This window comes from Camellia sinensis, unplaced genomic scaffold, assembly GCF_055761805.1.
Source record: "Camellia sinensis isolate YWXY unplaced genomic scaffold, ASM5576180v1 Unanchor11, whole genome shotgun sequence".
Taxonomy (NCBI): Eukaryota; Viridiplantae; Streptophyta; class Magnoliopsida; order Ericales; family Theaceae; genus Camellia; species Camellia sinensis.
Genome location: NW_028128989.1, coordinates 6,625,383 through 6,653,380, shown reverse-complemented (window position 1 = coordinate 6,653,380; position 27,998 = coordinate 6,625,383). Strand labels below are relative to the sequence as shown.

Here is a 27,998-nt window from a genome sequence, read left to right as displayed (position 1 = left end):
TCGCAGCCCAACGTCAATTTCTTTAAGGTTGTGATGGGGATTGTCGCACTAAACCATCGCCTTGGGCTTAACCTTGGCATTCCCGCTATTCGGCATTGCAACGCCTTGGCCAAATCTTCTAGTCGGCACAGGCATTATTTCCTTAGAGCCAAAGACACCGACCATCAACTAGTGACTATGCTTTCCAACTCTGGGAAGCTAGTCGATGATGTTATGGTCGTTGTCCAAGGAAACTGGAAATTCGGTGAAGGCGAGGTTTGCCTCGATCGTATTCCTAGACGGAGGGGCGAACCGGGTGGCATCTTTTATTCATTTGTTAAATTTATAAAAGCTTCGTTTTTGGAGCCTTATGATTTTGCTTTTGCAGGGAATGATTTGAAGAAAATCTTGACCTCAACTGACGACGCTGTTCTTTCAGAAATCAAGACTACGCTCATGTACTTTGGCCGACGGAGTCTTCAGAAGCAAGGGAGGGCGGCCCACGTTCTGCTCCGCTACGAGCCGACTTATATGACCTTTTCGGCGGCGGAAAATATCCCAATTCCGATCGGTGAGGAGTTTCTTGTCGCCCGTATCTTGACTGACTTCAAAAATTTGAGGCAAGTCGGCTGCGAGGAATCAGATTCGGAGCGACCGGAAGTAGTTGAGGCTGCCGAATCAGATGAAGCCGAAACAGAGGTTGACGAGGCTTTGAAATTAGCATTTGAGGAAGCCAGCCTCAATTCGGCTGATAATCCGTCCACTTCGGGTCGAGAGGACCGTCCACTTGACAATATTTTTTAGGGTTTGGAGGATCTTCTCGGCGCGTACCCAGAAGATATGGCTGGGCTGAGCCTCACTAAGCTTGCCAAGAAAGCGAACGCGGAAAGACTAGCTGCGCGGCGGAGGGCGGAGGAGATTCGGGCTGCCGAATCTCAGTCTCAGTCTCAATCCTCCCTGCCCGTTATTGAGGAAGTGACGGCAAAAGGAGGAAGCACCGAAACGGAACCCTTGGTGCAGGCCAGTATAGAAGCTGAGCAAAGGGTGGAGAAGCGCCCTGCCGATGTTGAGGCCGGCTCAGAAGAAGATCGCGCCGATAAACGGCCTCGTTTGGAGGAATCGGATGTGATTGTACCTTTTGTTATTCAGCCGAAGATGAAAAATACGCCGATCTTCTCCGATGCTTCAGTAATCAAAGATCCAGCGGTTGCACTTAGTTTGGCGACGTCCGTTTCACTGCATGCTGATAAGGCGCCTTTTCGGGCAGAGCCGGATCTGGTTGCAATTGCGTTGGCCGCGCAATCGGCTCTTTTGGTACATATCTTGACTCTGTCTTTTCTCCTTACACATTATTTTGGTTTTAACTTCTTGTTTTGCAGACCGTCGGAAGGATAGTCGATATGGGCCGTCGCTATCATGATGCCGTGGAGCAAATTGGCCGTTTACAAGTAGAGGTTGAGGGCCAAAGGAGTAGGGCGCAGATCGAGGGCGCTCGTGCCGAGGCCGAGTTGGAGAAAGCCCATAATGCTGAGGATTTGAGATCGGTCGCCGAGGAGAGGGCGAATGCGAGCGATGCCGCTCTTAAATTGGCCCAGGAGGCGAATTCTAAATTGAAGGCTGAGTTAGAAGAGATTAAGGCGGCGAAGGAAACAGCTGACCTGAAGGCTTCCAGCGCATTTGATTTTGGGAAAAAATCTGCTTATGATGAATACGTAGACGAAGTCCCCAAGTTTGAGAATCGGGGCTTTAAACACAGCTGGCTCAAAGCCCTTGTTGCCGCTAATGTGTCTTTGGCTGCGCCAATTCCATATGAGCAAGTGGATGTTGAGCCACTGGAGTCTGATTTCAAAGGCGCTTGTTTTTTGTTTTAGGATTTGCGTGTATTTTTTAGCTTTTTACAGTTTTTTGCTTAGTAATTTTCATATGTAAAATGGTTACAATTTGTGTTCAATTTACTTAATGAAAATTCATTTTGTACCTCGCTGTTACTGATGAATGGAATTGCTTTGGGTCAAATGTTGTATAATTGCCGACTAAATGATTAGGACGTTTTAAAAGCCAAAAATTGGTGAATGAACTGACTGCGGCACATATCGATCGGCATGAGGTCAGGGTACGCGGCCGGCTAAATTAATAAATCTGCCATTGCCCCAGCCAGTGCATGAACTTCGAAGGCATTGATCAAAAATTGTCGTTTAGATAGTTAGGCCGTTGTAAAAGCCAAAAATTAAATGAACTGGCTGCGGCACATATCGATCGGCATGAGGCTAGGGTACACGGCCGGCTAGATTAATAAATCTGCCCTTGCCCCAGCCAGTGCATGAACTTCAAAGGCATTGATCAAAAATTGCCGTTTAGATGGTTAGGCTGTTTTAAAAGCCAAAAATTGTGTTAGAATTTACCATCACCTACCACACACTTACCATCACCTACCACACACTCACCTACTACACTCACCTACTCCTCACCTACCACCACCTAACCTACATCTATATAATCAATCAATTGTAACATAATCAAATACAAGAATCAATAATACAATCATTTTTCTTTATACATTAAATTTCTACATGGTATCAGAGCAGGTTTAGAACCTGATATTTTCGCTTCCCCGGCGGGCGGCAACCTCACCTTAGCTACCCGCCGGACCTCAATCTAGTCCACTAAAATTTTCTACACATACCTTCACTCTTCTCGGTTTCTTCTTCTCTTCATCGTTTCACTTGTTGCTTCCAATCGGCGTCCCCTCTCTCTGTCGACCCTGTATCGTAATGGAGGCGGCTGTTGTAACTCAAACGAATGTTGGTGCTGCTGCTAATCAGGACAAGGATCAATCTCATTCCGATGTCAAACTCTTCAACAGATGGGTCTTTGACGACATTCAGATCAGTGACATGTCTGTAACAGATTACATTGCTGTGAATCCTGTAAAGCACGCAACTTATGTGCCTCACACAGCTGGAAGGTACTCAGTCAAGCGGTTTAGGAAAGCCCAGTGCCCAATTGTGGAGAGGCTGACCAACTCTTTGATGATGCATGGGCGAAACAATGGTAAGAAGCTTATGGCGGTCCGCATTGTTAAGCATGCAATGGAAATTATCCATCTGCTGACTGATCTAAATCCCATTCAAATCATTGTTGATGCTGTTATCAACAGTGGACCAAGGGAAGATGCAACCAAAATTGGTTCTGCTGGTGTTGTGAGGCGTCAAGCTGTTGATATATCTCCACTGCGCCGTGTTAATCAGGCAATTTATCTTCTGACAACTGGTGCTCGTGAAAGTGCTTTCAGGAACATAAAGACAATAGCTGAATGCCTAGCTGATGAATTAATCAATGCTGCCAAAGGGTCTTCCAACAGTTATGCTATCAAGAAGAAGGATGAAATTGAAAGGGTTACAAAAGCCAATTCAAGAGCCAAACAGACCTTTTACACAACTGAATACCCAGCTCACTCTTCACTTTATCTATTTCTTTTACTTTTTTTATTTTTTATTTATTCTCTTTATCTGTCTAACCCATGTGCGTCTCCCTCTATTCCCACTCGGTTGCTGAACAATTTCCATTCACCTCACGTGGTGAACAATTTTCCAAAACAGCCCTCCACAACCTCTCCACGGGTTCAGAAAACCCCACTCTTCTCCTCAATAAATTATTCTTCTTTGCCACAAATCCCACCTTTAGTAAACCCAACACACCATTCACACACACACCGTTTAGAGAGAGAGAGCCCACTTAACTTTCTTTTTCTTTTTTTTTTTTTCAAAGGATTTTCAGAGGCTTCAGACTGGTTTGATTTCCACATGTTCTCTCAGCCTCCGCATTGATTTATATAGAACATGACGAAGAGGCCGACACGCGCATTGTCGATCACGTGCATCGCCGCGTGTCTGGCGCGCCTTTTGATGGCTCGTCTTTTGATGAATTGGGCACGCCTTTTGATGGCACGCCTTTTTATGGATTGGGCACGCCTTTTGATGGCACGCCTTTTGAAAGATTGGGCACCCCTTTTGAGGGTGCGACTTTTCAGGGGTCCGACAAGACTCTGTAAACTGTCCCGACATTGATTTCGGTTAGCTCCTTTAAGGGTCCGACAAGACTCTGTAAACTGTCCCGACATTGATTCCGGTTAGCTCCTTTAAGGGTCCGACAAGACTCTGTAAACTGTCCCGACATTGATTCCGGTTAGTTTCTACAAGGGTCCAGCAAGACTCCGTAAACTGTCACAACAACTGTCACAACAGTGTCCTCTACCATGTTATGACACCCCCATACAGTGTCATCTACCACGTTATGACACCACCATACAGTGTCCTCTACAACGTTATGACACCACCATCCAGTGTCCTCTACCACGTTATGGCACCACCTTTCAGTGTCTTCACCAACGGTCTGACACGACCATACAGTGTCTCCTATCTTTATTTTATTTTTTATGTATTTTCTTGTTTTGTTCCTCTCTCCAAACTCAAGTTGGTTAGTTTCTATCCTCCTTGAGTTTGCGGGGGGCTGTTAGAATTTACCATCACCTACCACACACTTACCATCACCTACCACACACTCACCTACTACACTCACCTACTCCTCACCTACCACCACCTAACCTACATCTATATAATCAATCAATTGTAACATAATCAAATACAAGAATCAATAATACAATCATTTTTCTTTATACATTAAATTTCTACAAATTGAATGAACTGGCTGCGGCACATATCAATCGACATGAGGTCAGGGTACGCGGACGACTAGATTAATAAATCTGCCATTGCCCCAGCCAGTGCATGAACTTCAAAGGCATTGATCAAAAATTGCCGTTTAGATGGTTAGGCTATTGTAAAAGCCAAAAATTGAATGAACTGGCTGCAGCACAGATCGATCGGCATGAGGCCAGGGTACGCGGCCGGCTAGGTTAATAAATCTGCCCTTGCCCCAGCCAATGTATGAACTTCGAAGGCATTGATCAAAAATTGCCGTTTAAATAGGCCGTTTTAAAAGCCAAAAATTGAATAAACTGGCTGCGGCACATATCGATAGGCATGAGGCCAGGGTACGCGGCCGGCTAGATTAATAAATCTGCCCTTGTCCCAGCCAGTGCATGAACGTCAAAGGCATTGATCAAAAATTGCCGTTTAGATGGTTAGGCCGTTTTAAAAGCCAAAAATTGAATGAATGAACTGGCTACGGCACATATCGATCGGCATGAGGCCAGGGTACGTGGCCGGCTAGATTACTAAATCTGCCTTTGCTCCAGCTAGTGCATGAACTTCAAAGGCATTGATCAAAAATTGCCATTTAGACGGTTAGGCCGTTTTAAAAGCCAAAAATTGAATGAACTGGCTGCGACACATATCGATCGGCATGAGACCAGGGTACGCGGCCGGCTAGATTAATAAATCTGTCATTGCCCAAGCTAGTGCATGAACTTCAAAGGCATTGATAAAAAATTGCTGTTTAGATGGTTAGGCCGTTTTAAAAGCCAAAAATTGAATGAATGAACTAGCTGCGGCACATATCGATCGACATGAGGCCAGGGTACGCGGCCTGCTAGATTAATAAATCTGCCCTTGCCCCCGCCAGTGCATGAACTTCAAAGGCATTGATCAAAAATTGCCGTTTAGATAGTTTGGAGAGTAGCGTTAATGAAACTGCCTCGGGGGCGCTGCAAGTATTAGAAATAAATGGGGGGTAGCTGTTTGTGCCAATAACTTCGCTTACTGTGTTTTCAAGGTAACTTATCGCGAATGGCAAATAGAGTTTTCTTCAACAGCAGAGGCGAAGGTCGAACTTTGGCTAAGCTTGATACTGCGATGAATCGCGGCAGAGAAACCACCCTTGCGGGAAGTAGGGTGTCCAAAGAACGGGAAAAACCTCAGCCTCCAAGTCGTCGAAGCAGATCACCCCGAAAGGAGAAACAGCAACGGGGAAGCTCTCTGCGACCGCGACCATTGAGTTTCACAGTTTTCGTGGGGAACAGACCGATGACGGAGGCGGACTCCATTATCAGGGACCCAGTGGTGGCGGTCGAATTTGCTCGACAGATTTTTCCACTTGAGGTGCAGCAATTGATGGTTGGCCGACAAGATTTCGACGTCTTTGGAGAGGGAATCCACGGGGCGGTGAAGGGACTGTACACCGCTTACGAAGTCGTCATGCGCCTGCGGGCCGCGCGGCGAGAGATAGAGAAGATGGACGAAATGGTCCGCAGTTCGGAGGTTTGGGTGGAGAAAGCCGAGCGCGAACTTAATGAGCTTAGGATGGCTAAAGCCGCCGAGCTGCACGTGGCGGGTCGATCTAATCCAATCGTGGACGAAAGGGTGACCCAACAGCTATTGAGTCATACCATTGCCCATCGAGACACGGCTAGCATGTTTGTCGTAGAAAATGCCAGATCCAAAGGTTATGAGCAAGGCATTCATGCGGGCCGGAATGTTGGGATCGACAAAATGAAGGAGAAGCTTGCAGAGGAGGTCTGCCGATGTAAGAATCGGGGATTTAAGCACAGTTGGGTCGCGGCACTTCAGGCCGCAGAGGCTCTTCAAGCAAAGGGTGTCAATTCGGCGTTGCCGCGGTACCGACGCAATCATTTTCCCTTTTCCGCCTTTGAGGTCGAAAAGAGCGACGATGAGGGAGAGGCCGCATAAAAATACTTGTTGTAATGTTCAAGCGCGGATTGCGCCGAAAATTATGTAATTACTTGTCAGATGAATAAGATGCTATGTTGTTAATATTCCTATTGCCTTATAATCACTTGTCAAATTGCGTAATTATGCAATTCTTTGGCATATATATGTTTGCATGTTTTGTGCTTTGTTGGACAGAGATTGTTCGAACGGTTTTAGCCGGCTCGTCCTAATGGAGCACGTCACTAAATATTTATTCAATATGCTCGTTACATTGCCCAAAAACGGTGTTGATAAGACTCCGAATCCGGCATTTTCTTAGGTATTTATTCAGCTCCAGGCTCAGGCTTGGAGGGCGTCATGCGCCGAAGGGGCTCCGAATCCGAAAACTTTGATTGGCCGATCGTGATATCCACGAAGGGTGCTCCGAATCCAGAGGCTTTTATTTGCCGATCATGATATCCACGAAGGGCGCTCCGAATCCGGAGGCTTTTCCAGCCCAACGGCGTCATGCGTCGAAAGGGGCTCCGAATCCGAAGACTTTGAGTGGCCAATCGTGATATCAACGAAGGGCGCTTTGAATCCGAAGGCTTTTATTGGCCCAATGACATCATGCGCCGAAGGGGCTCCTAATCCAAAGACTTTGAGTGGCCGATCATGATATCCATAAAGGGCGCTCCGAATCCGGAGACTTTGATTGGCCGATCATGATATCCACAAAGGGCGCGCTCCGAATTCGGAGGCTTTTATTGGCCGATCGTGATATCCATGAAGGGCGCTCCGAATCTGGAGGCTTTTCCGACCCAATGGCGTCATGCGCCGAAGGAGCTCTGAATCCGGAGACTTTGAGTGGCCGATCGTGATATTCACAAAGGGCGCTCCGAATCTGAAGACTTTGATTGGCCGATCGTGATATCTATGAAGGGCGCTCCGAATCTAGAGGCTTTTATTGGCCGATCGTGATATCCACGAAGGGCGCTTCGAATCCGGAGGCTTTTCCGGCCCAACGGCGTCATGCGCCGAAGGGGCTCCGAATCTGGAAACTTTGAGTGGCCGATTATGATATCCACGAAGGGTGCTCCGAATCCGGAGGCTTTTATTGGCCGATCGTGAAATCCACGAAGGGCGCTATGAATCCGGAGGCTTTTTTGGCCCAACAACGTCATGCGTCGAAGGTGCTCCGAATCCGGAGACTTTGAGTGGCCGATCGTGATATTCACGAAGGGCGCTTCGAATTCGGAGGCTTTTTCGGCCCAACGGCGTCATGTGCCGAAGGGGCTCCGAATTCGGAGACTTTGAGTGGCCGATCGTGATATCCACCAAGAGCGCTTCGAATCCGGAGACTTTTATTAGCTGATCGTGATATCCACGAAGGGCGCTCCAAATCCGGAGGCTTTTGCGGAACACTTTTAGAACAATTTTCGACTAGAATCCTCGTATTACAAAAGTGGAATTTGTACATGGCGAATCGTTTAACACAAATCATTCCCCACAGGTCGGGTTTAATGATAAAACTTTCACAAGTGGGTCGAGTTCCAAGGCCTTGGGAGACTCCTTCCTGTCATATCTTTCAGCCGATATGCCTCTATTCCTGCGATGGAATCTATTTGATAGGGGCCGTCCTAGTTTGGACCAAGTTTTCCATTAACCGGCTTCCTGTCGGTTGGAAGCACCTTCTTCAGGACCAATTCTCCTGGTGTGTAGCGGCGCAGCTGAACTCGTTGATTGTATGATTCCGCCAACTGCTACTGGTACCGTGCCATGGACGCAAGAGCGCGGTCTCTTCGTTCCTCGATTAGAATCAAATCCAAAGCCAGCATCATGTCGTTTCGGCCTGTATTAAAAACTTGCGACTTGAGGGTCGGGAGGCCGATCTCCAAGGGTAAGATCGCCTGGTTGCCAAAGCATAGGGCAAACGGAGTTTCTCCAGTTGATCTCCTCGGCGTTGTTCGATGAGCCCACAATACACTTGGCAATTCTTCGACCCATTTGCCTTTGGCTTTCTCCAGCCTTTTTTTGATGCCGTCCAGGATGGATTTGTTCGAAGCTTCGGCCTAACCATTGCTTTGGGGATAAGCCAGAGTAGAAAAATACGGCCGAATACCATATTTGTCGCACAGTTCTCGGTAAACACCACAATCAAATTGAGTGCCGTTGTCTGAAATAAGGGCTTTTGGAATGTCGAATTGTGTTATGATGTTCCTCCACACAAAGCGTTTAACATCAACGTCTCGAATGTGTGTTAATGCCTCCGCTTCGACCCATTTTGTGAAGTAATCTGTTGCGACGATCAAGTATCGCTTATTCCCTGGGGCCCTCGGCAATGGTCCTACGATATCGAGCCCCCACTGGGCGAACGGCTAGGGACTGGTAATAGAGTTCAGCTCTTCTGCGGGCAAATAGGTTAGTGGGGAGAACTTCTGGCACTGTTCACACTTTTTCGCATAACACTCGGCGTTAGCTCTCATTGTCGGCCAATAATACCCCTGCGTTATAGCTCAATGGGCCAAAGAACGCCCACCAGAATGGGCACCATAACTGCCCTCATGTATCTCAGTCAGAAGCTCTTCGACTTTGTCTGGGTGCACGCATTCCAAATATGGACCAGAGAGGGATTTTTTATAGAGCCCTCCTTGCGGATCTAAGTAGTATCTCATGGCTTTGTTTCACAACTTGTGCGCTTCTTTCTTCTCCTCTGGGAGTTGGTCAGAAGACAAGAAAGCAGCAATGGGATCCATCCAACTTGGGACAGATTCTATAACGTTAATCTGGACTTTCTCTGAAGGGCCAATGCTTGGCTTCGGGATGAAACCTACTTCGATAGTCCGTTTAATCTCTGAGTTGATAGCGGAGGCTAGGCAAGCCAAGGCGTCTGCATAGGTGTTCTGATCACATGTTATCTGGTTCAACTCATGATGGTCGAATTTTGCCAACAAGGAATTGGCCATTTTCATGTAGGCCGCCATGCGGTCGTTCCTTGTTCGTACTCCCTCTTTAGCTGGTTGATCACCAGTTTTGAATCACAAAACACAAGCAACCGCCGAGCGCCAAGAATGTGCACGTTCCGTAAATTGGCTAGGAGGGCTTCGTATTTGGCTTCGTTATTTGATGCTTCGAAGCCAAGCTTGACGGTCTGCTCAATTATTGCGCCGTCAGGAGACATGATGACAACTCCGGCTCCACTGCCCTGCTGATTGGACGACCCATCGCAATATAACTGCCAAATATCCCCAACATAAATCCTCCAGTTCGGCTTCGGTCGAATTTCATCAAGCTTGATGTTGGTCAGGACACCAGTGAATTCGGCGACAAAATCGGTAAGCACCTATCCTTTGATTGAGGTTCTGGGTAAAAATTGAATATCGTATTGGCCGAGTTCCAGAGCCCACTTTGAAACACGTCCGGAAGCTTTTGCACTGCGTAGTACAGACCGGAGGGGATAGTCTGTTAGCACCCCAATGCTATGACCCTGGAAGTAATGCATTAGTTTCCTTGCTGCCATGACTAGGGCTAGGATGAGCTTTTCCAGCGGAAGGTAGCGTGTTTCGGCATCAACCATTGCCTTGCTCATATAATACACCGGCCGTTGTTCTCCCAGTTCTTCCTTTATCAGCACGACGCTGACGGCCCCGTCGGAAACTGCCAGATGCATAATGAGCGGGTCACCAAGAGAGGGCGTTGCCAAGAGTAGTATTGAGCGGAGGTATGTCTTAAGGCCGTTGAAAGCGGCTTCGCATTCGGAGGACCATTCAAAAGCCTTGCCCTGCCGTAGTGTATGAAAGAATTGTTGGCAGCAATCTGTGGAACGACTGATAAACCTGTTGAGCACGGCGGCCATCCCCATTAACTTTTGCACCTCTTTTACTGATCAGGGGGAGCTGAGCTCCAGGATTGCTGAGATCTGCCTTGGGTTAGTTTCGATTCCTCGGTGATTGACGATATATCCCAAGAATTTACCAGAGCCGATTCCAAAGGCACATTTGGAAGTGTTCAGTTTCACTCCATATTTGCGTAGGATGCCGAATGTTTCTTCAAGATCGGCTATATGATTCTGCTTTACCTTTGACTTGACCACCATATCGTCAATGTACACTTCCATTGTGCGACCGAGTTTCTTTTTGAACATGGTGGTGACTAGTCTCTAGTAAGTTGCCCCGGCGTTCTTCAGTCCAAAAGGCATAACCTTATAGCAGTAGGTTCCTCTTGGGGTGAGGAATGCAGTTTTCTCCTGGTCCTCCGGATGCATGGCAGTTTGATGATAGCCTCTGTAAGCATCGAGGAAACTCATGCGCTAATGGCGTGCTGTAGCATCTACCAGTTGGTCTATCCTTGGGAGAGGAAAACAGTCTTTGGGGCAGGCTTTGTTTAGGTCCGTGAAATCAACGCAGACTTGCCATGTACCGTTCTTTTTCATAAGTACAGTATTAGAGAGCCATGTGGGGTAGGTAACTTCCCTGATTGCCCCTGCATCAAGCAGTCGGTCAACCTCTTCAATCACGGCGGTAGTGTGCTCTGCGGCAGATCGCCGGCTTTTCTGAACGATCGGTTTGCACCTAGGGTCAACATTCAAACGATGCTCGGAAACAGTTAGGTCGACGCCCAACATTTCATATGGAGTCCATGCAAATACATCAAGATTATCGAGTAGGAAGGATACTAGCTGCTGCCTGTCGGCTTGATTTAGGGAGGCGTCGACCATGAAGAATCTCTCTGGATTGCCGTCAATCTCCATTCGGTCTAAGTCTTTCGTGGCTTTCTCATTCGGGAGTTGCCCAACATCGTCGAGGCTTTCACGATCCGACACCTCGATGGAGTTAACTTGCAAATCCTTTGGCGTTTTTCCGGAGAGGAGATAGCATACTTGTGCCGATTGTTGGGAACCACGGATCTGCTCGATGCCGTATTCTATCGGGAAGCGCAGAAGCTGATGATAGGTGCTCGGGACCGCCCGCATAGTATACAACCAAATTCGCCCCATGATGAGATTGTACGGCAAAGGCAGCCTGACGACCAAGAATTCCACATCCACTGTTCGGGAGCCTACTCGGACAGGTAGTATGATTTTCCCTAACGGATATTCTGGATTTGCGTTGAAGCTGAATAATGGATAAGGAGCCGGAGACAAGTCTGATTCGTTTAAGCCAAGTTTGATGAAGGTCTTGTAATACATAACCTCAGAAGTACTTCCCTGATCTATGAGAACGCGCTCGATAGTAAATCGGTTGACACGTAGTTCAATGACCAGTGGATCAATGTGGGGGATTGTTATGCCGATAAGATCAGAATCGTCAAAGGTGATACTCGGAGCTTCATGCGGCCGTTTCGCTGGCGTGAGTTGCTTCTGGGATGCAGGGAGTGTTTGAATTGTATGTATGGCTGAGGGCGTTGGCAAGCTGTATATCATATGGATGACTACAAGCGGAGGTGATTCTCGCCGAAGTACAATTGGTCTGGTTGCGCACGTTTGGGCATGGTGCTGGGGCTGAACATCTCGGACCAACTCCTGAAGGTCTTTCATGACACAGCTACTGTCACGATCGTGATCTTTGCGATATTCACACCGCCTATCCCTTCTTGTCGAGTCGGGAGGTGCCACCGCTTCTGATGGCTTGGTGTAGAACGAGGGGGCCCACTTTATATGCGGACTTTCTTCAGAGGAACTGGAAACTTCAGATCGTCCATTCTTCTTGGGACTCGGGGATAATAAGTCGGAGCTGCTATCGATGTCTTGAAGCCGGGCTCGAGGTCGTCGATCACCTGCTTTCAAAGGTCGCTCGGGATTTTGGGGCACGGCTTGTTTGGATTTCGCTACCTCCAAAGCCAAATCCTGACGGAGGCGCTCGTTCTCATCGATCAAGTTTTCCAACCTCTGCTCATTTTGCTTTGCCTGCTTCATGATCGCTTGCATTGCCTCATGTTCTGGAGTCGAAGGTGAGGCGAAGTTCAAAACGCGTCTTGCTGGGAGAAGCTCCGGTCCGTGCGTGTTTGTTGGAGTGAAAACATCTACCTGCGTGTTTTCATAAGTGACTATTAGAGGATCCTCCGTCACGTCCGCCATGGATATGCTTGAGTATTCCCACAGACGGCGCCAGTTGTGGGGAAGTGGTTTTTGGAAATACTCTTCCGATCCTGGGGGACGCTCGTGATTCACTGATAGGCACCTGAAAGGAAGTACACACTCCGGTCGGGGGTGCCAGAATTAGCACTCTGACGGACAAGTCAGTCTCTCGTTCTAGATTACCTATATTCTAAGTTAAACACCACAATTATCACATACATTTCTCAGTCTGCTATTCCTTTATTTATACTCGTTCTCTGGGCCTTCGGGCCAGGTCCACTTTTCGCTCATTATGTTCATATTTACCCGGCTCCACAGCTCAGTACCTATTCGGCATATTTTGTAATAAACCGATATTCACTCGGCCCCTTGCTTAATCGACTATCTAGCCGAATAAGGTTGGGTCCGAGTTTCCGTGGCAATGGCCGAATGTTTAGAATCTTTATTCTTCAATGTTCGACTCTCCGGAATCTCTACGACTTCCAATATTCGGCCCCCACATATAATTATACAACTGTTATGTTTTCTAGATATTTTACAAAAAAAACCAATCACTAACTATTATATATAAGATAAACAATAATAAAAGGAAGAGAATAAATAAGAAAATAAATAAATAAATATATATATATATATATATATATATATATATATTTTTAATCAAGCCAAATACATAATGACCACACCTATTATTATGATTGTTATTATTTTCAAACAATATATAGATAGACACACAAATAAAATGGTTGAGTGATAGCAGCTAAATAGAATAGCATAAGTTTTATAGCTTCAACAAATCAATAACATGTTCTTTATCTTCCCTCTTCTCTCCATCTCTCTCTCTTGCTTCTCCATCTTCCTTCTTCATCATCCCTTTTCCCCCATTTTCATTTTTTTTTTGGTTGGGGGGGGGGTTTGAAAGAAGCAGTTCGAAACTGTTACGTAACGGTGAGTAATAGGCCGTCACCGTTACGGCCGTTATAGCGCCGTTATGACCGCTACGGCCAACACACTTGTGAATCTCAATCATACCGCAAAAGCGGCCGTAACGGGTGGCGGTAACCACCACAGCCGTTACGTAACGGCGTTACGTAACGGTTGCGGCTGCTTTTTAAAACCTTGATTACGCTAGACAAATATCGGAAAGTGTTTAATGACACATTTGTAATAGCAGACTGCTCGAGTTCTTGAGACCGGGGGGGATGGCACCCCGTGTAGGGTCAATTTCAAATTCAGTGTCAGTTGGAGACCTGGATCAAAATGCTTATCTTGAAAAAGAGCCACCACCTCGCCCAACATCCCTTCCCTTTCAATAGTCAATTCAAGAGCCAAAAACAAAAGCTAGATGTAATTGGTCCACTGATGCAGGTTCGTGTCTGCTCGTGATTGAATTCCACTGCTTTAGATTCAGTCAAGTTGTGGGGCTATGACTATTTGCAATCCCTGAATAATAATCAACTTCTTGTGGGTCCCACATCTTGACTACATCAATCTCCTGTTGTTGGAGAAAAATCGACCTTGAGTTTAGTAATCTTCAACATTGGAAAGATTCTTGATTGAAGGACCTTTCCTCTGGTACCAAACTGATAAAGCACTAACAGCCTGTATCCAGCAGACAACAAACATCGCAGTTGCCGGGTTGTAGCAAATTAGAAAAGCAGCAGTGGTAGATAAGAGAAGTACAACTAGAACAGGAGAAACGAAGAAAAGCAGTAGAAGCAAGGGAGAAAAGAGAGAATGTCAGCAGCAGTAGCAAAGGAGGAAAGAAGAAACAGTAGTAGCAAGGAAAAGGTAAGGCAGCAACAAAGGAAAGAAGTAGAAGAAGGGATTGCAAGATGTAAAGAAGATGTCGAGAGAAGATGACAGAAGCAGAGAGAGAGAGAGAGAGAGAAGGGGGGGGGGGGGGAGAGAGTGAAGCTCTTCCAAATGTTCAATTTTTATTCATCCTCAAAGCGTAATTTCATTTTATATCAGTAAGGCCTATTTAGAGGCTTAATGAGACAGCCAAAACGTGTAGATATCCTCTAAAACTAAGCCTATGTAACTAACTACTAAAAAATGTAGATATCCTCTAAAACTAACCTTATCAAACATAGTAACTTGATATTATAAAAATTATATGACTCCCGTTTGGGAACTTACTTTTTTAGCCAATTAGTCAAAAAGTTACTAAATTAGCCAAAAAGCCAACAACTCATACAAAAAAGTCAAAGATTCTCTTTTCTCTCTACTTTTTGCACATCTTTTCGTAATTAGCCAAAAAGTCATCCCAAACATACAAGTTTTTTTTACCTATCTTTTTAGCCAAATAGTCAAAAAGTTACTAAATTAGCCTGTTCCCAAACGAGGCCTTTTAAGCCCCTAAAAATCTTAATACAATCAAAATCCAACTAGATTAAATCAAGAATCCTTAAAGGCGAATCTCTTAATACTAGTAGACTTCTTATCCCTTAATATTAATAAACTTCTTGTCAAGGTTGTCAAAATCGGGATCCTAAGTAGGATTGGTGAGAGGGTCTGGTAGATCAGATCGTAAGATTGGATCGAGGATCGTAAGATCCTACTTTCTATTAAAAAAAAAGTTCAAAATTAAAATTAAAATGATACATATTAAAAATAAGGTGAAAAATCATAAAATCTGCGATCCTACTTGCGATCCTACCTACGATCCTACACGATCCCATGCGATCCTACACGATCCTACTTGCGATCCTGTTATAACATCGATCCTACAACGATCTGGATCGTTTTGGCAAAGTAGGATCGTAGGATCGTACGATCCGGATCGCGATTAACAACCATGCTTCTTGTAGGTCCCACATCTTCCTGACTGCATCACTTAAAGTTCGTAAAAACCAACAGATGTCAAGTCTTTGGTTAAGATTTTGAGGATTAAAGTGCTGCAGAGATAATTCTTTTTTATTTAGAAAAAAAAAAGAAAAAGAAATTCAACAAATAATAGACACAAATAGAAAGAAATAAGAACCCTACTCCACGAGGGCTGTTTGATATCCACACCCAAACTTTTAGAAGAGTTGCACCAATTCTTAACTTAGGAAAAACTTTCATTCCACTCAAAATTTGTGTCACAACAAAGGGCACTTTGTATTGGTACTAGAAATCCCTAAAGATGTAAAGAATTGTTCTAAAAATTGCCCCACTCAATATAGAAATCAATATATTACTCAAATTCCAACAAAATAGGTAGTTTTTACACAAATAATAGTCTAGATTGCAACCCAAGAATGTACTCTTGACCAACCAACTTAACTTAAACTCCCAAAATAAGAAATTCCAACCAAAATGGAAGCTATTGAACATAAAAATGCCAGCAAACATGATTTTATAAACTTTCATAATGACTTAATTAATCTTAATCAAGGATAAGAAACAAACGATCCACAAACCAAACATGTAGTCCTTTACTAAAACTAATGCCTGTGAGCATGCTTTTCCTCCTTGATCATTCATCACTAGGGGCAGAAAATGTTTGGATTTGGTGAAACAAAGAAGTTCTTCCCCTTCAATTTTGATGGACAAGTAGTTGCAAAGCATCAGCATTCAAGTAAAGTGTTAAGTAGTTATAACTAAATGTGAGATTTCTAGCATGTCCACTTTTCAGTCAAACAGACCTGAAATCTGTCAATCTTCTATATCATCTTTGTAAATCTTGATTAATGTCTGTTAACCCAATGGTATAGAAAAGGCAATGGTGAACCAGTAATGAGGTTTGGCAATGTTAAATTTTCCCTTTAAGTGAGCCCACCCTCATTTATCTGTCCCATCACAAAGTGCAGAATAATATCAAAATAATATCTACACAATGTCTCCAGAATATCTACAGGATATACATAATATCTAGAGAATATCTCACAGGTGGACCAACAATGATATTCTAAAAATCAAATGGAACATGAAATTGAACCCATAAATTACCAAAAGAAAGAATTACCTTCATTAGATTCGTTAGAAATCCCCGTACAGATATAACAATCAACATTCCAATGAATAAGAGGGATATGTACTGCACGAGAGAGAGAGAGAGAGAGAGAGAGAGATGTCAGACAAAAGCAGAAGATGCCAGCCCATTTAGCCGGTAAAGCATGTTGGTGACAATATGCAAATACTAAACTCGTTGAAAGTTTCAGCACATTTATGGCCCCATTTGGTAGAGCTTTCACAAGTAATATTGCACATAAGTATATATAAAAATCTTCATTTGGGTTACTCAGCAGTACCTCTAATGTTTCTCAAGACAATATAAGGTGAAGGTTTCTTAAGAAAATATTTGGAGAAAAGGTTCTACATTTTCAACTAAGTTCTAAGAATTTTGTTTGCCTTGAAACCAATGAACTATGTAACTGTATAATTGCAGATGAGCATAATATAACACAAGTCCAAACTTTTGTTCTTCTACAGCATTTGTCAATATATCCCTTAAGATTCCATGAAACATCAAATGTAGAATTTTGGTTGGAAAAAAAAAAAAAAAAAAACACAAAATCTGTACAAACACTATAACAACTTAACACATGTAATAATAGTAGTAAAATCACATGTTGATCCTGAACAACAGTTCCTTACATATCTGGGCTCATGTCTGCAACATGCCCCAAGATTAATTGCTTCTTATCATAAAAAAAAGAACACATCAATATTCATGTAGTTATCAGATCACATGACATGTGAGTTTTGATTCTGTCCAACCCAACACATGAACTAGGACTTGTTAACTAAAAGCACCACATTGTTAGCAATTTGCCCAACTAGCAAGGTGTGTGAAGATATCGTTACTAAGATGGCAAATAATAACCACATCTGCCACAGGCAGGTGACCGTGACAGACACTGCAGTATCATCCAATAATTCAGGAAAATAAACAATAACTAACCTGTGATAATAATGCGACATTGATACCAATATCAAAGAACTGCAAGAATATGCTAATTGTCCTAGTCACAGGATCAACTGAACCAGCCTGTCAAAGAAAAGCAGAGTATTTATAGTGTACTACATTTGAAAAGATTGTGCTAAGTGTTGCAAGGAGATTTTTAATTCGGATGACACAATACATTAACATGAAACTTAATACCTCCTTGAAGACAACACTCTGCAGAGACTGCATAAATTAATTAGATCAGTTAGTATCTCACATTTTACGTATCAGACCAAGGAAATAAAAAGAACAATAAAAGACAATAGGAAACCCTGCTCGTGTTGAGAAGAAGAGAATTGTGTCTTAGTCATGATAAGCTATTTTAGCAGCATCCCGGGTTTATGTTATCAAATGAAGAAGCAAAGATGTCAGGTGAACAATCTAACTTCACAATAATCAAGAATTAACATCTACCATGTGGTTGGAATGAATGACGCAACACATGCATGTGCACACATGGACCAAAAAACAAACAAGGCAAGTGCAACTACAAAAACAAATACTCGACCTCCCCAACTTTTCAAGACTTGTCATACCTTTATCATTTTATAAACACAATAGACAGAACATGCATAGCCCAGTAGATTCTGCATGTGACCCCTCCAGGTCCGAGAATAAGCAGCAGCTTCCTGAAAATGACAAACTAAACTGAATACTGGTTTCTCCACCAGAGAGAGAGAGAGAGAGAGAGAGAGAGAGAGATCAATAACCAATTAAACCAACAACAAAAGATGGTGGAACCAGCCAAGAGGAATGTATATTAGCTTGATGTGACTGTAGTATGTGGATAAGAAAGCCCAATATTCCACCTTCCTCATATGTTATATGAAGGTCCTCTCAACTAGCATACTAAAATATTTTGTATGTGTCACAATGCCATTGAGGTAACAAATTCTGCGTCTTTCAGGAAAAAAGAAAACTGTCCGAAAATTCATTACATTGTGTTTTCCTTTGTACTTAGATGAGAAATAAAAAATTTCTTACACTTTAAATATCCAAAAGGGGGAAGGACAAAAGGCCGTTATAGATACAGACAGGGACATGAAAGAAGAGTGGAAAGAAAACAAACAAAGAGAGCAAACAACATCAACGAGCATGGGTTGACAACCCTCTTATGGAAGCCCCTTATGGAAAGGCTACATGTTTGATGTTACATTTATTAGGAAGCATCTAAAAATCAAAGGAAATTAAGATACGTAACTAATTATTTTAAAACTACAACTAAGAGGCTGAGGATGATAATGTAATATTAATATGTTGATAAATGTAACATTAGGATTTCGAAATATTGCATGATTTACAAAGGAAAAAGATACATGAATTGGTGTGGTTCCCTAAGTTTTGACACATGTTACTGAATTCTGCTTTCTCTTCAATCTCAAGTATATATATATATCATGTTTATAGGAACTTCTAATTTCTTTTCTTTTGAAAGGAATAAGAAAAGGTCTTATTTGTCATAGCCATTCCTAATACCTATTCTTGGTGGAGTTTGAGTAAGATAGGCAAGCAACTCAAAATTCTTAACCAAATCTGGGTGAATTTTGTTATTTAAAAATGGTAACATCTTATTGGAAGGCAGTCAAGAATGGGTATCTTAGGTGGAAAGTTAACAACCCCCTAGGTATAGCAAAAGGATTTCACTAATCAGCTCTGATAGATTAGTACATCGCAGGGCAAGTAGATCTGTGAGGCTGTAATTAGCGAACAATTTGCTTCTAGAAGAGCAATATGATGCATGGTGCTATATTGGCAAGGACAATTGAGTTTGATATTTCCCAATGCATTCCAAATAATAACTTAAAGGGATCTATACTGTGAGGCAAGTACAAGGGATCCAATTTTTTGAGACAAATTACATGTTGCCATGCCATCTTTATCAATTTGTAATTACGCCTAAATTTGACTCAGTTTCATTCAAGATATTCTGAATGCAAAATCACAATAAAGCAGTACGAATACCCAAAAAAAAAAGTAGCTTAACAGCAAACTATGTATGATGTAGCCCATTACAATTTTTAAACCGATGAAGTATCTATTCTTACAGTATATGGATATGGGACCAAAAATATTTAAATTAGTAGCTGCAAAAATAAGACTACATCATTAAAAGTAAACCTTAGCTTGGCGAAGCTCATAGATTTCCAAAAATAACTGCTTTGAAAGCTCTTCCAAAGCTTGTACTTCTGCTTCCATGATTTTAATATCTAAAGAGAGCAAGAAGAAAATGGAGGTCCAAGGAAGTCAGAAGTTACACAAATATGTAGGAAACAAAGACATGGAAATATTAATTAGAAAGGTCTAAAGAAACACAACATGCTGTTTAATCTGAAAAAGCAATAGAATGACTGCAGTAATCTGTGAGTGGAAGAAATTTAATCATCAGCATTTCCCATGTGCACTTCTCAAATATACATCAAAATAGACAACTCACAGCACTCGAAAGCAACTTAAATACAACCCTAATATCTCACTAAGAGCAATGAGTATTCAAACAAAGAAGGATGAATCCTTAGTTGCATATGGAAAGTAAGACTTCTAGCATATGGAAAACTTTATACAAAGTACCTCCGTCAGAATATTTAGACAACCAAGACTCAAAAGAATTAGCACCTGGCAGATATAGAGCATAACCCCATTAGCCTTCCCAAACCCACAATTGTTGAAATTACACCTGTTTCGAGCGGACAATAAAAAGCAATGGAGGTGTCTAGAATGCCTAAAAAAACAGCCCAACCCAATTCAACAAGCCTTCATCATAGTTACCAGGATCAACTACATAGATTCGTCTCTCTAATTGGCTTTATGCAAAGCCATAGTTTCAGTCAGCATCCAAGTAATCTTCACTTTTCTCATGACCTCAACCCATGTCTTTTTTGATCTACCTCTTATCCTTTTAACACTTTCAACTTGGATTGAAACACCTCACTATGATTAAGGATGGAATATTTTCCAGACCTGAATTGCTTGCAGCAATATTTTCTCAGGATCTCAGATGTGGCACTCTAGGTTTTCACCAATCTAATGTGAGAAACTTTTCTTTTCTCACAACCTCAACACACATATCTTTCGGCCTAACTCTCGTCATTTTCTGACTTTCAGACCAGATCAAATCACTCAACACTAGTGAAGAGGTTAGAATATTTTCCAAACCTGACTACAGGACAACAATATTATCCTAGGATCTTGAATGTGTCTTTCTAGTTTTTCCAGCATACAACTAATAGGATAAAAATCATTAAAATAATTCCAAAACTTCACAAACTTCTGAAGCGTAGCCAACACATACTCCGTAGACTCCACAACATTCTAACCATAGTTAATGTCCCACATGGCAAAGAAGTGTCACCCCATACCTCTAAAGTGACTTCCATGAAAGAATGAATATACTTATTTTTGAAGAAAAAATATGTTAGCAAACAAAACAAAACAAAAAGTTAAGGGAACTTGACCCATAATCATTTGTAGCATCACATTGCTACAATACAACACCTATAGATGACAATTAATTTTTGAAAGCTACAAAAATTCACAAGGCTCTGCCTTTGGTCAGAGCAATGCAGTATGATTCAAAGCATAGATGATTGTAATTGATCTAGCAAAAGCCAGAGTTTCCCTAGGCTCCTATTAGTGCTACCCAATTTATAAACCTGAAAGATATATATATATATAGGGCTGCAAATGGATCGAGCTGTTTATGAACAAGCTCGGCTCGGCTCGTTAAGGGCTCGGTTCGGCTCGGCTCGTTTAGTAAATGAGCCGAGCTCGAGCTCGAATATTAGGCTCGGCTCGTTTATCTTTATTTAAATTATATAATAAATATATTATTTATATATTAAATAATATATAAATATATATAAATAAATTATTTATATATTAAAAATATATAAATATATATAAAAATAATAATATAAATACATTTTGCATATATTAAATAATATAAATAATATTTTTTATTTAAATATTTATATTTAAATAATATAAATAATATTAAAAAAAAATTATCGAGCCGAGCCGAGCCGAGCTCGAGTTTCATTAAAATTAACGAGCCGAGCCGAGCTCGAGCCCAGTTCCTTATCGAGCCGAGCTCGAGCCCAATTAAAGAGCTCGATAAGTAAACGGGCAGAGCTCGAGCTCAGCAAAGCTCGGCTCGGCTCGGTTCGTTTGCAGCCCTATTTATATACACCAAGAAAGAAAGCCAAGAAAATGAAGAATAAAAAGAAAAAAGAGAGAAAAAACCCCATACAAATTGAAATCCACTGTGAAGATGAAAAGATATCAACTGACAAACATAGATTCCTAAATAGATTACCTATAAAAAAAAAAAATGTACAAAACATGATTACAAATAAAAAAGTTGCTGACCTTGCTCCTTTTGATCCTCTTGCACAGACCGCACAATTGTCCCAACAATTTGCTTTAGGAAAGACCTATCCTTTAACTTCTGCAACATATAACTCTTAATGAGGAACAACTAAAGATCAAATTCAAACTACTCATGGAGTTAAAATGTCAGACATTAGAGATTAAGTTATTCACAGTTGATTTTTAAAACATCGATTTTATGGGCAACAAATATTTTTTACACACAAGCTATTCACAGAGAGAGGAAGGAACATGTCAGTACATTCCCATATAACCTCCCGTGCCCAAACCCATCCAAACCATTACGCATAACTCGGTCATGGAATCAAGGGATAGGAGGTTACAGAGGCAATATGTGTAGTTGGGCTGCGATGGTGATGCTCTGCCAAGGTTATGTGGGTTTAGTGTGGGTGAGTTTTTTCCGACACCAACGTCCATTCCCTTCTCCGATGTTGGTGTTCTGTTTCCCCTCCCCATCAGAAATTCCTCACTGCAAAAACTCATACCCACACCAAACCCACTCAGCTTTGGCTGAGCACCATCAGTGCCAAGAATCAAACAAGATCCAATTGAACAAATTAGAACGATTAAAAAAAAAGGCTGAGAATTGAACAACATCCAATTGAACTAGGTGATGATGCCTCGAAGCTCAAGTGAAAAAGAATCAGAATCATAAGAATAGAAGCCATGGAACTAGGGCCTTTGGCCTAGTGGTTGAGTAGCATCGCTTTGTGGAGTGAGGTTTCAGGTTCAAATCCTACGGATAAGAGTTTGATACCTTTTGTGGTTCCCCAACCCCTACTAACTAACTTCTAACCCTTATTGATGTATACCTTGTGAAAAAAAAACAAAAAAAAGAATAGAAGACATGGAACAAGGTTGATAACAGGGAGATTGAGTAGTGGTGATGTTTGGGAAGTTCGGTCAGAGGTTTGAAAAATGGGCGGAGATTTGGTTGATAGAAAGGGAGGTTGGGAAGGAGGTGGTGGTTGGTGGTCGATGGTGAAGGTTAAGGGAGAAAGGGAAGGTGATGGAGGGAGTGGTGGTCGGTGGCAGCTGGCAAAGATAGTAAGGCGAAGTGTATGAAGTATAGGATAGAATTTTGGAAGGACCACATTTTGCTGATGTCATTCTCTTATTGGTTGTCTGATAAACTCATCGTTTGACGTGTGAAACTAAATCTCTAGACATTAAAAATATCATATTTATGAGCACTATGATTCCCATTTAGGGTCTGTTTGCTGCAACTTATTCTACGGTGGAAGTTGATAATCTATTAACAAAATCCAAGAACAGCCCTCCCCTAGCTTGAGGGTAATTGAAGCTATTTTTACCATGTAAGTTGTAAGCAAAAGGTTTGGAGATGATCTAAATAAGTACACTTATTTAGGTCACATCACCTCTCTACTTTCTGCATGTCTTTTCGTAAAAAGTCAAAAAGTACACTAAATAAGCAAACCCCACACAACCTGTAAACAGTCTGGCATAGAATCCAAAAATAAAAAAGCCATATGCAACTTACTTATGCTGCAGCAAAAAGGCCCTTATTAACCTATAGTGTTGTACAAACCAGCATAAGCAGAAGCAAAAGTGCCTATCATTATGAACAACATAATTTAAAGCATGTTTTATTTCAAAATGTAGCTAGTAGTTAAATTTCTCCCAACATGTCAATATATTCATCAATATGTTTCACATTTTTGGGCAACAGAAATGTCATATTTTTAATCAAATTATCCATCATTGGATATTGTTAGAATATAATATGTAAAATGTTGCTTTAATAATTAGGTTAGTATAATAATTAGTATGCTTTAATAATGTACCTTTAATAATGTTGTTTGGTTTGTGCTTCTACTTTTGGTTTGTAATTGTTCTCCCTCTCCTCTATAAAGGAGAGAGCTCAACACACCATAACATACATCAATCAATAATACAATCCATATATATACAATTCTCTATTTCTCTTTATACATTGATTTCTTACATGGTATCAGAGCAAGGTTAACAACCTAGTCATTCTGCTTCACCGGCGGGCGGCAGTCTCGCCTTGGCCGCCCGCCGGACCTCTACACATACCTTCACTCCGCTGCCACCAATTATTCTTCTTGATCTTGATCTTCTTGTTGTTGCTGATTCAAATGTTTGGTTTTCATCATATGAGGAACATTCTCAGATGACATAATCACTACTGGTATATTTCTCAGAGATGAAGATTCCTTAATTTTCTTGAGCAAATCATAGCCTGTCATTCCAGGCATACAGTAATCTGTAATAATCAGATTCACTTCCACTCCCTGATGATTGTTTGGAGAAACAGAGGGTTGCTCTGGGTTGCTCTGCTCATCTTCATTCAAACTCAACTCTAAATCCAAGTCAAAGCACTCAAATTCAAGTCAAAGCACTCAAGTTCAGTGGCCCTTGTCAACCAAGGTTTCGGCCCTTCCTCATTTCATGTCCTTTAAGGTTGCTCAAGATGAAATGAAGCCAAAGCACTTTGCAGGTGCAACTATGAAGCAACAATTACTTGGTGGGGTCCCTGTTACGGCACCACATCCAATGCTTTCTTCTCTTGGTTCTGTTGCAGGAACCACTGAACCGTGGTTCAATTCCAATTCCTCTGAATCTCCTCCTGAGGACGTTGCTTCCGGTGCCGCCGCCATTGAAGTCAGCGGAGCCACCAGCGGAGTCATTGGTTGCATCAAAAGATCTTCAAAGTACTCTTTGCAGATTTCTTCTCCAGAGTCATCAATGTCGGCGGTTGCTACTTCCTTCTCTGCCTCAGTGGCTGCTGCCGGTGGTTCTGCATCTTCGTCATCCAAAAACCCTAAAGCCAGTTTCCAAAACCCTACCTCTCAATCTTGGGTTTCTCTCGTCTTCGTCTTCGAAGATAGCTTTGAAATCTCTCAAAGCATCAAGATTTTTGCCTGGAAATAAGGTTGGTTCGGGCTCAACTCTCGGAGCTCGCATGGTCTTTACGCCCGCGATGAAGCCCTTGACTTCGCTTGATTTCGACAGTTCAGTTTTCAACACGGAGAAAATTACTCTCGCTGGTCACGACGAGTATATTGTGAGAGGAGGGAGGGATCTGTTTCCTCTGCTACCTGATGCCTTCAAGGGCATTAAGCAAATTGGTGGTATTGGTTGGGGTTCACAGGGCCCTGCTCAAGCTCAGAATCTGAGGGATTCTCTTGCAGAAGCAAAATCAGACATTGTGGTCAAGATTGGCCTCAGGAAGGGTTCTCACCGACTCCCCCAAAAACAAAATAGACTCATCATCTAACCTCCACCAAAGACATAATCATCATGCTGACCATACACCATCCTCTAAAATAATAATTCTCCACGCACTCACAATTTGACCCATTCTTTTTATTATTATTATCATTATTATATATATATATATATTTTTTTTCTCTTTTTCATCCCACCGTTTCAGAACCCATTAAGAGTCTGTTCCCCACTCCCACCTTTATTATTTTTATTCCTCATTATATATTCATCATCCCCATGCTCATCATTTCATCACCATCCCCATATTTGTTTATTTATTTATTTTCGATTCCCTTCTTTTCACAAAAAAAAAAAAAAAAAAAAAACAATTTACAAATTTGCACAACAACCCATATTTTATTCATCTCAGGGATCCATCCCGATCCCAATTTTACACCAAAAAAAAAAAAAAAAAAAACCACAAACCCAAACACAACACCAAACGCTTTGTTTTCTTTTCTGCAGACGGCCACCCACCGACCTCACTTCTTCGCCTATTCCGCCGGTCTTTTCTTCTTGCCTCCGTCCTGGGCGGCCCTTGACGGTGTTGCCTCCGTGTTTCTCACTCCACTGGGCACGATCACTCCACCCTGCTCCTCCACTGCAGCATATGGCGGCCCTCCAAATCGGAACATCACGGTGGCTTTCCGCTTCAGCTCCTTATTTTCCGCCTTTAGCACACTTATCTCTGCTCGCGCATCCTTATACATGCGCTGGAGCAGAGCCAGTTGGGCGTTTAACTGCTGCACCTCATTTGTCTTACTCTGCAGCCGGTGCGACAGGTTTGTGACCGCCGTCATGGTCTCCACACATGACTTCAAAGTATACTGATTGGCCTCAATATCAGTTTGCACCGCCATTTTTTGCTCCACCGACCGCATCGGAAAGTTCAACGGAGCAAAACCAGAGGCGCTTGGTTGAGGTTCACTGGCCACCGCACCAGTTATCTCTCTTGTTGACTCGTTGAGGTCGGGAAAGAGAGTGAGCAGACCACGGGACGAAGAGGCCATATTCTGGGTAGCTGAACGGGAAGACGAGGCCATGTTATGGGTTGCTGAGTGTTTCAGAGAAGGGTTGGTTATAGAGTGTTACAGAGTATCTCTCTCAAGACAACGAAGAGTTTCTCAGAGGTTTTTAGCCAATTTTTTGTCTTAGCCTCTGCCTCAGCTTCAACATCCGTCTTGGTTAAATAGCCAAGGCAGACACGCGCATCGCGCGCCACTTGACGCCAGACGACAAAACGGGCGCGCAAGCCAATGTGGTGACGCGCCTCGCCATCATGTCTGGCACATCTTTTTATGACTTGGGCTCGCCTTTTGATGGCACGCCTTTTTATGGATTGGGCACGCCTTTTGATGGAACGCCTTTTGATAGATTGGGCACACCTTTTGAGGGTGCGACTTTTTAAGGGTCCGACAAGACTCTGTAAACTGTCCCGACATTGATTCCGGTTAGCTCCTTCATGGGTCCGACAAGACTCAGTAAACTGTCCCGACATTGATTCCGGTTAGCTCCTTCATGGGTTCGACAAGACTCTGTAAACTGTCCCAACATTGATTCCGGTTAGTTTCTACAAGGGTCCAGCAAGACTCCGTAAACTGTCACAACAACTGTCACAACATTGTCTGCTACAACGGTCCGACATGACCCCATAAACTGTCTTCTACATCGGTCCAACACGAGCCAGTGTCTTCTACATCGGTCTGCCATAACCATACAGTCTTCTACAACGGTCTGACACGACCATACAGTGTCTCCTATCCGTTTTTTATTTTTCAGATTTTTTCTGTTTTGTTACTCTCTCCAAACTCAAGTTGGTTGGTTCCTATCCTCCTTGAGTTTGAGGGGAGCTGTTAGAATATAATATGTAAAATGTTGCTTTAATAATTAGGTTAGTATAATAATTAGTATGCTTTAATAATGTACCTTTAATAATGTTGTTTGGTTTGTGCTTCTACTTTCGGTTTGTAATTGTTCTCCCTCTCCTCTATAAAGGAGAGAGCTCAACACACCATAACATACATCAATCAATAATACAATCCATATATATACAATTCTCTATTTCTCTTTATACATTGATTTTTTACAGATATAGATGTCCGATATTTTTCAAGTGACAGTTGAAAAAAAAATTGTTCACCCACATATCGGGAGCATCAACTACAGTTTTTCATTTTGTAATTCAGTTACTATGCAACACACTATGTTCCTATTGCTCTAATGAGTCACTTGAAATTCTTCCCATAACTAACATTGATGGGCAATCAATCTATATTATTAGCCCTCACTTTCTTATGCATGTTAGTTGCTTGCCATGGTTAGACACTTAAAAGAGTGACTTTGTCGGTGCAAAGAGCAAGCAGATCTCACATTACTAAGCTATATAAATAGGGTTATAGTTCACTGTAGTACACTGTTTTGATAAGTCTAGTACACTCTTATAAATCAATAATTACAACAATCAAACAGCAGTCACTATATGACATGCTTATTAATAGGCTACCACAAAGATCCATTTATTTACTGATTATGGGTAAGAGAGGTTAGAGGCGATTGGTCGTTGACCTCTGGGAAGATGGCGGACACTTCAATGGCCTGAGATCACTGGAGGTGGAAGAGGAAAAGACCAAAGCAGACTTAGAGAGGCAAGGGGTGGCAATGAGAGGCATTGAACACTTTGTATATGTTGTATGATTCTTGTTGTTCTTGTTATGATTGTGGCTGCACTTATGATGCTGTTATATAGATTCCAGGAGTATTG

General features: G+C 42.4%; 2 protein-coding genes across 16 annotated transcripts in view; one reads left to right on the top strand and one right to left on the bottom strand.

Annotated features, from left to right (window-relative positions):
- The window catches only part of LOC145788628 (GPCR-type G protein 1-like), a 71,025-nt gene that overhangs the window by 19,211 nt on the left and 23,816 nt on the right, over positions 1-27,998 (bottom strand). For all 15 annotated transcript variants that reach the window (XR_014357860.1, XR_014357854.1, XR_014357855.1 and 12 more), the window contains 6 exons: positions 21,965-22,043; positions 19,718-19,806; positions 18,136-18,228; positions 17,756-17,782; positions 17,555-17,641; positions 16,616-16,687 (listed from right to left, as the gene is read on the bottom strand). Coding sequence is in view for 7 of the 15 variants with exons in the window: in XM_082911352.1 (XP_082767478.1) it covers positions 16,616-16,687; positions 17,555-17,641; positions 17,756-17,782; positions 18,136-18,228; positions 19,718-19,806; positions 21,965-22,043 (447 nt within the window). In the remaining 8 variants the exon portion in view is untranslated. The remainder of the gene's footprint in view (positions 1-16,615; positions 16,688-17,554; positions 17,642-17,755; positions 17,783-18,135; positions 18,229-19,717; positions 19,807-21,964; positions 22,044-27,998) is intronic.
- LOC114301016 (small ribosomal subunit protein uS7) lies at positions 2,405-3,821 on the top strand. The gene has a single exon (XM_082911356.1). The coding sequence runs from the start codon at positions 2,751-2,753 to the stop codon at positions 3,804-3,806; it is 1,056 nt and encodes a 351-aa protein (XP_082767482.1). The 5' UTR covers positions 2,405-2,750; the 3' UTR covers positions 3,807-3,821.

Excerpts from the sequence above, each read along its gene's own strand:
- LOC114301016 (XM_082911356.1), top strand. The coding sequence starts at position 2,751 with ATGGAGGCGGCTGTTGTAACTCAAACGAATGTTGGTGCTGCTGCTAAT.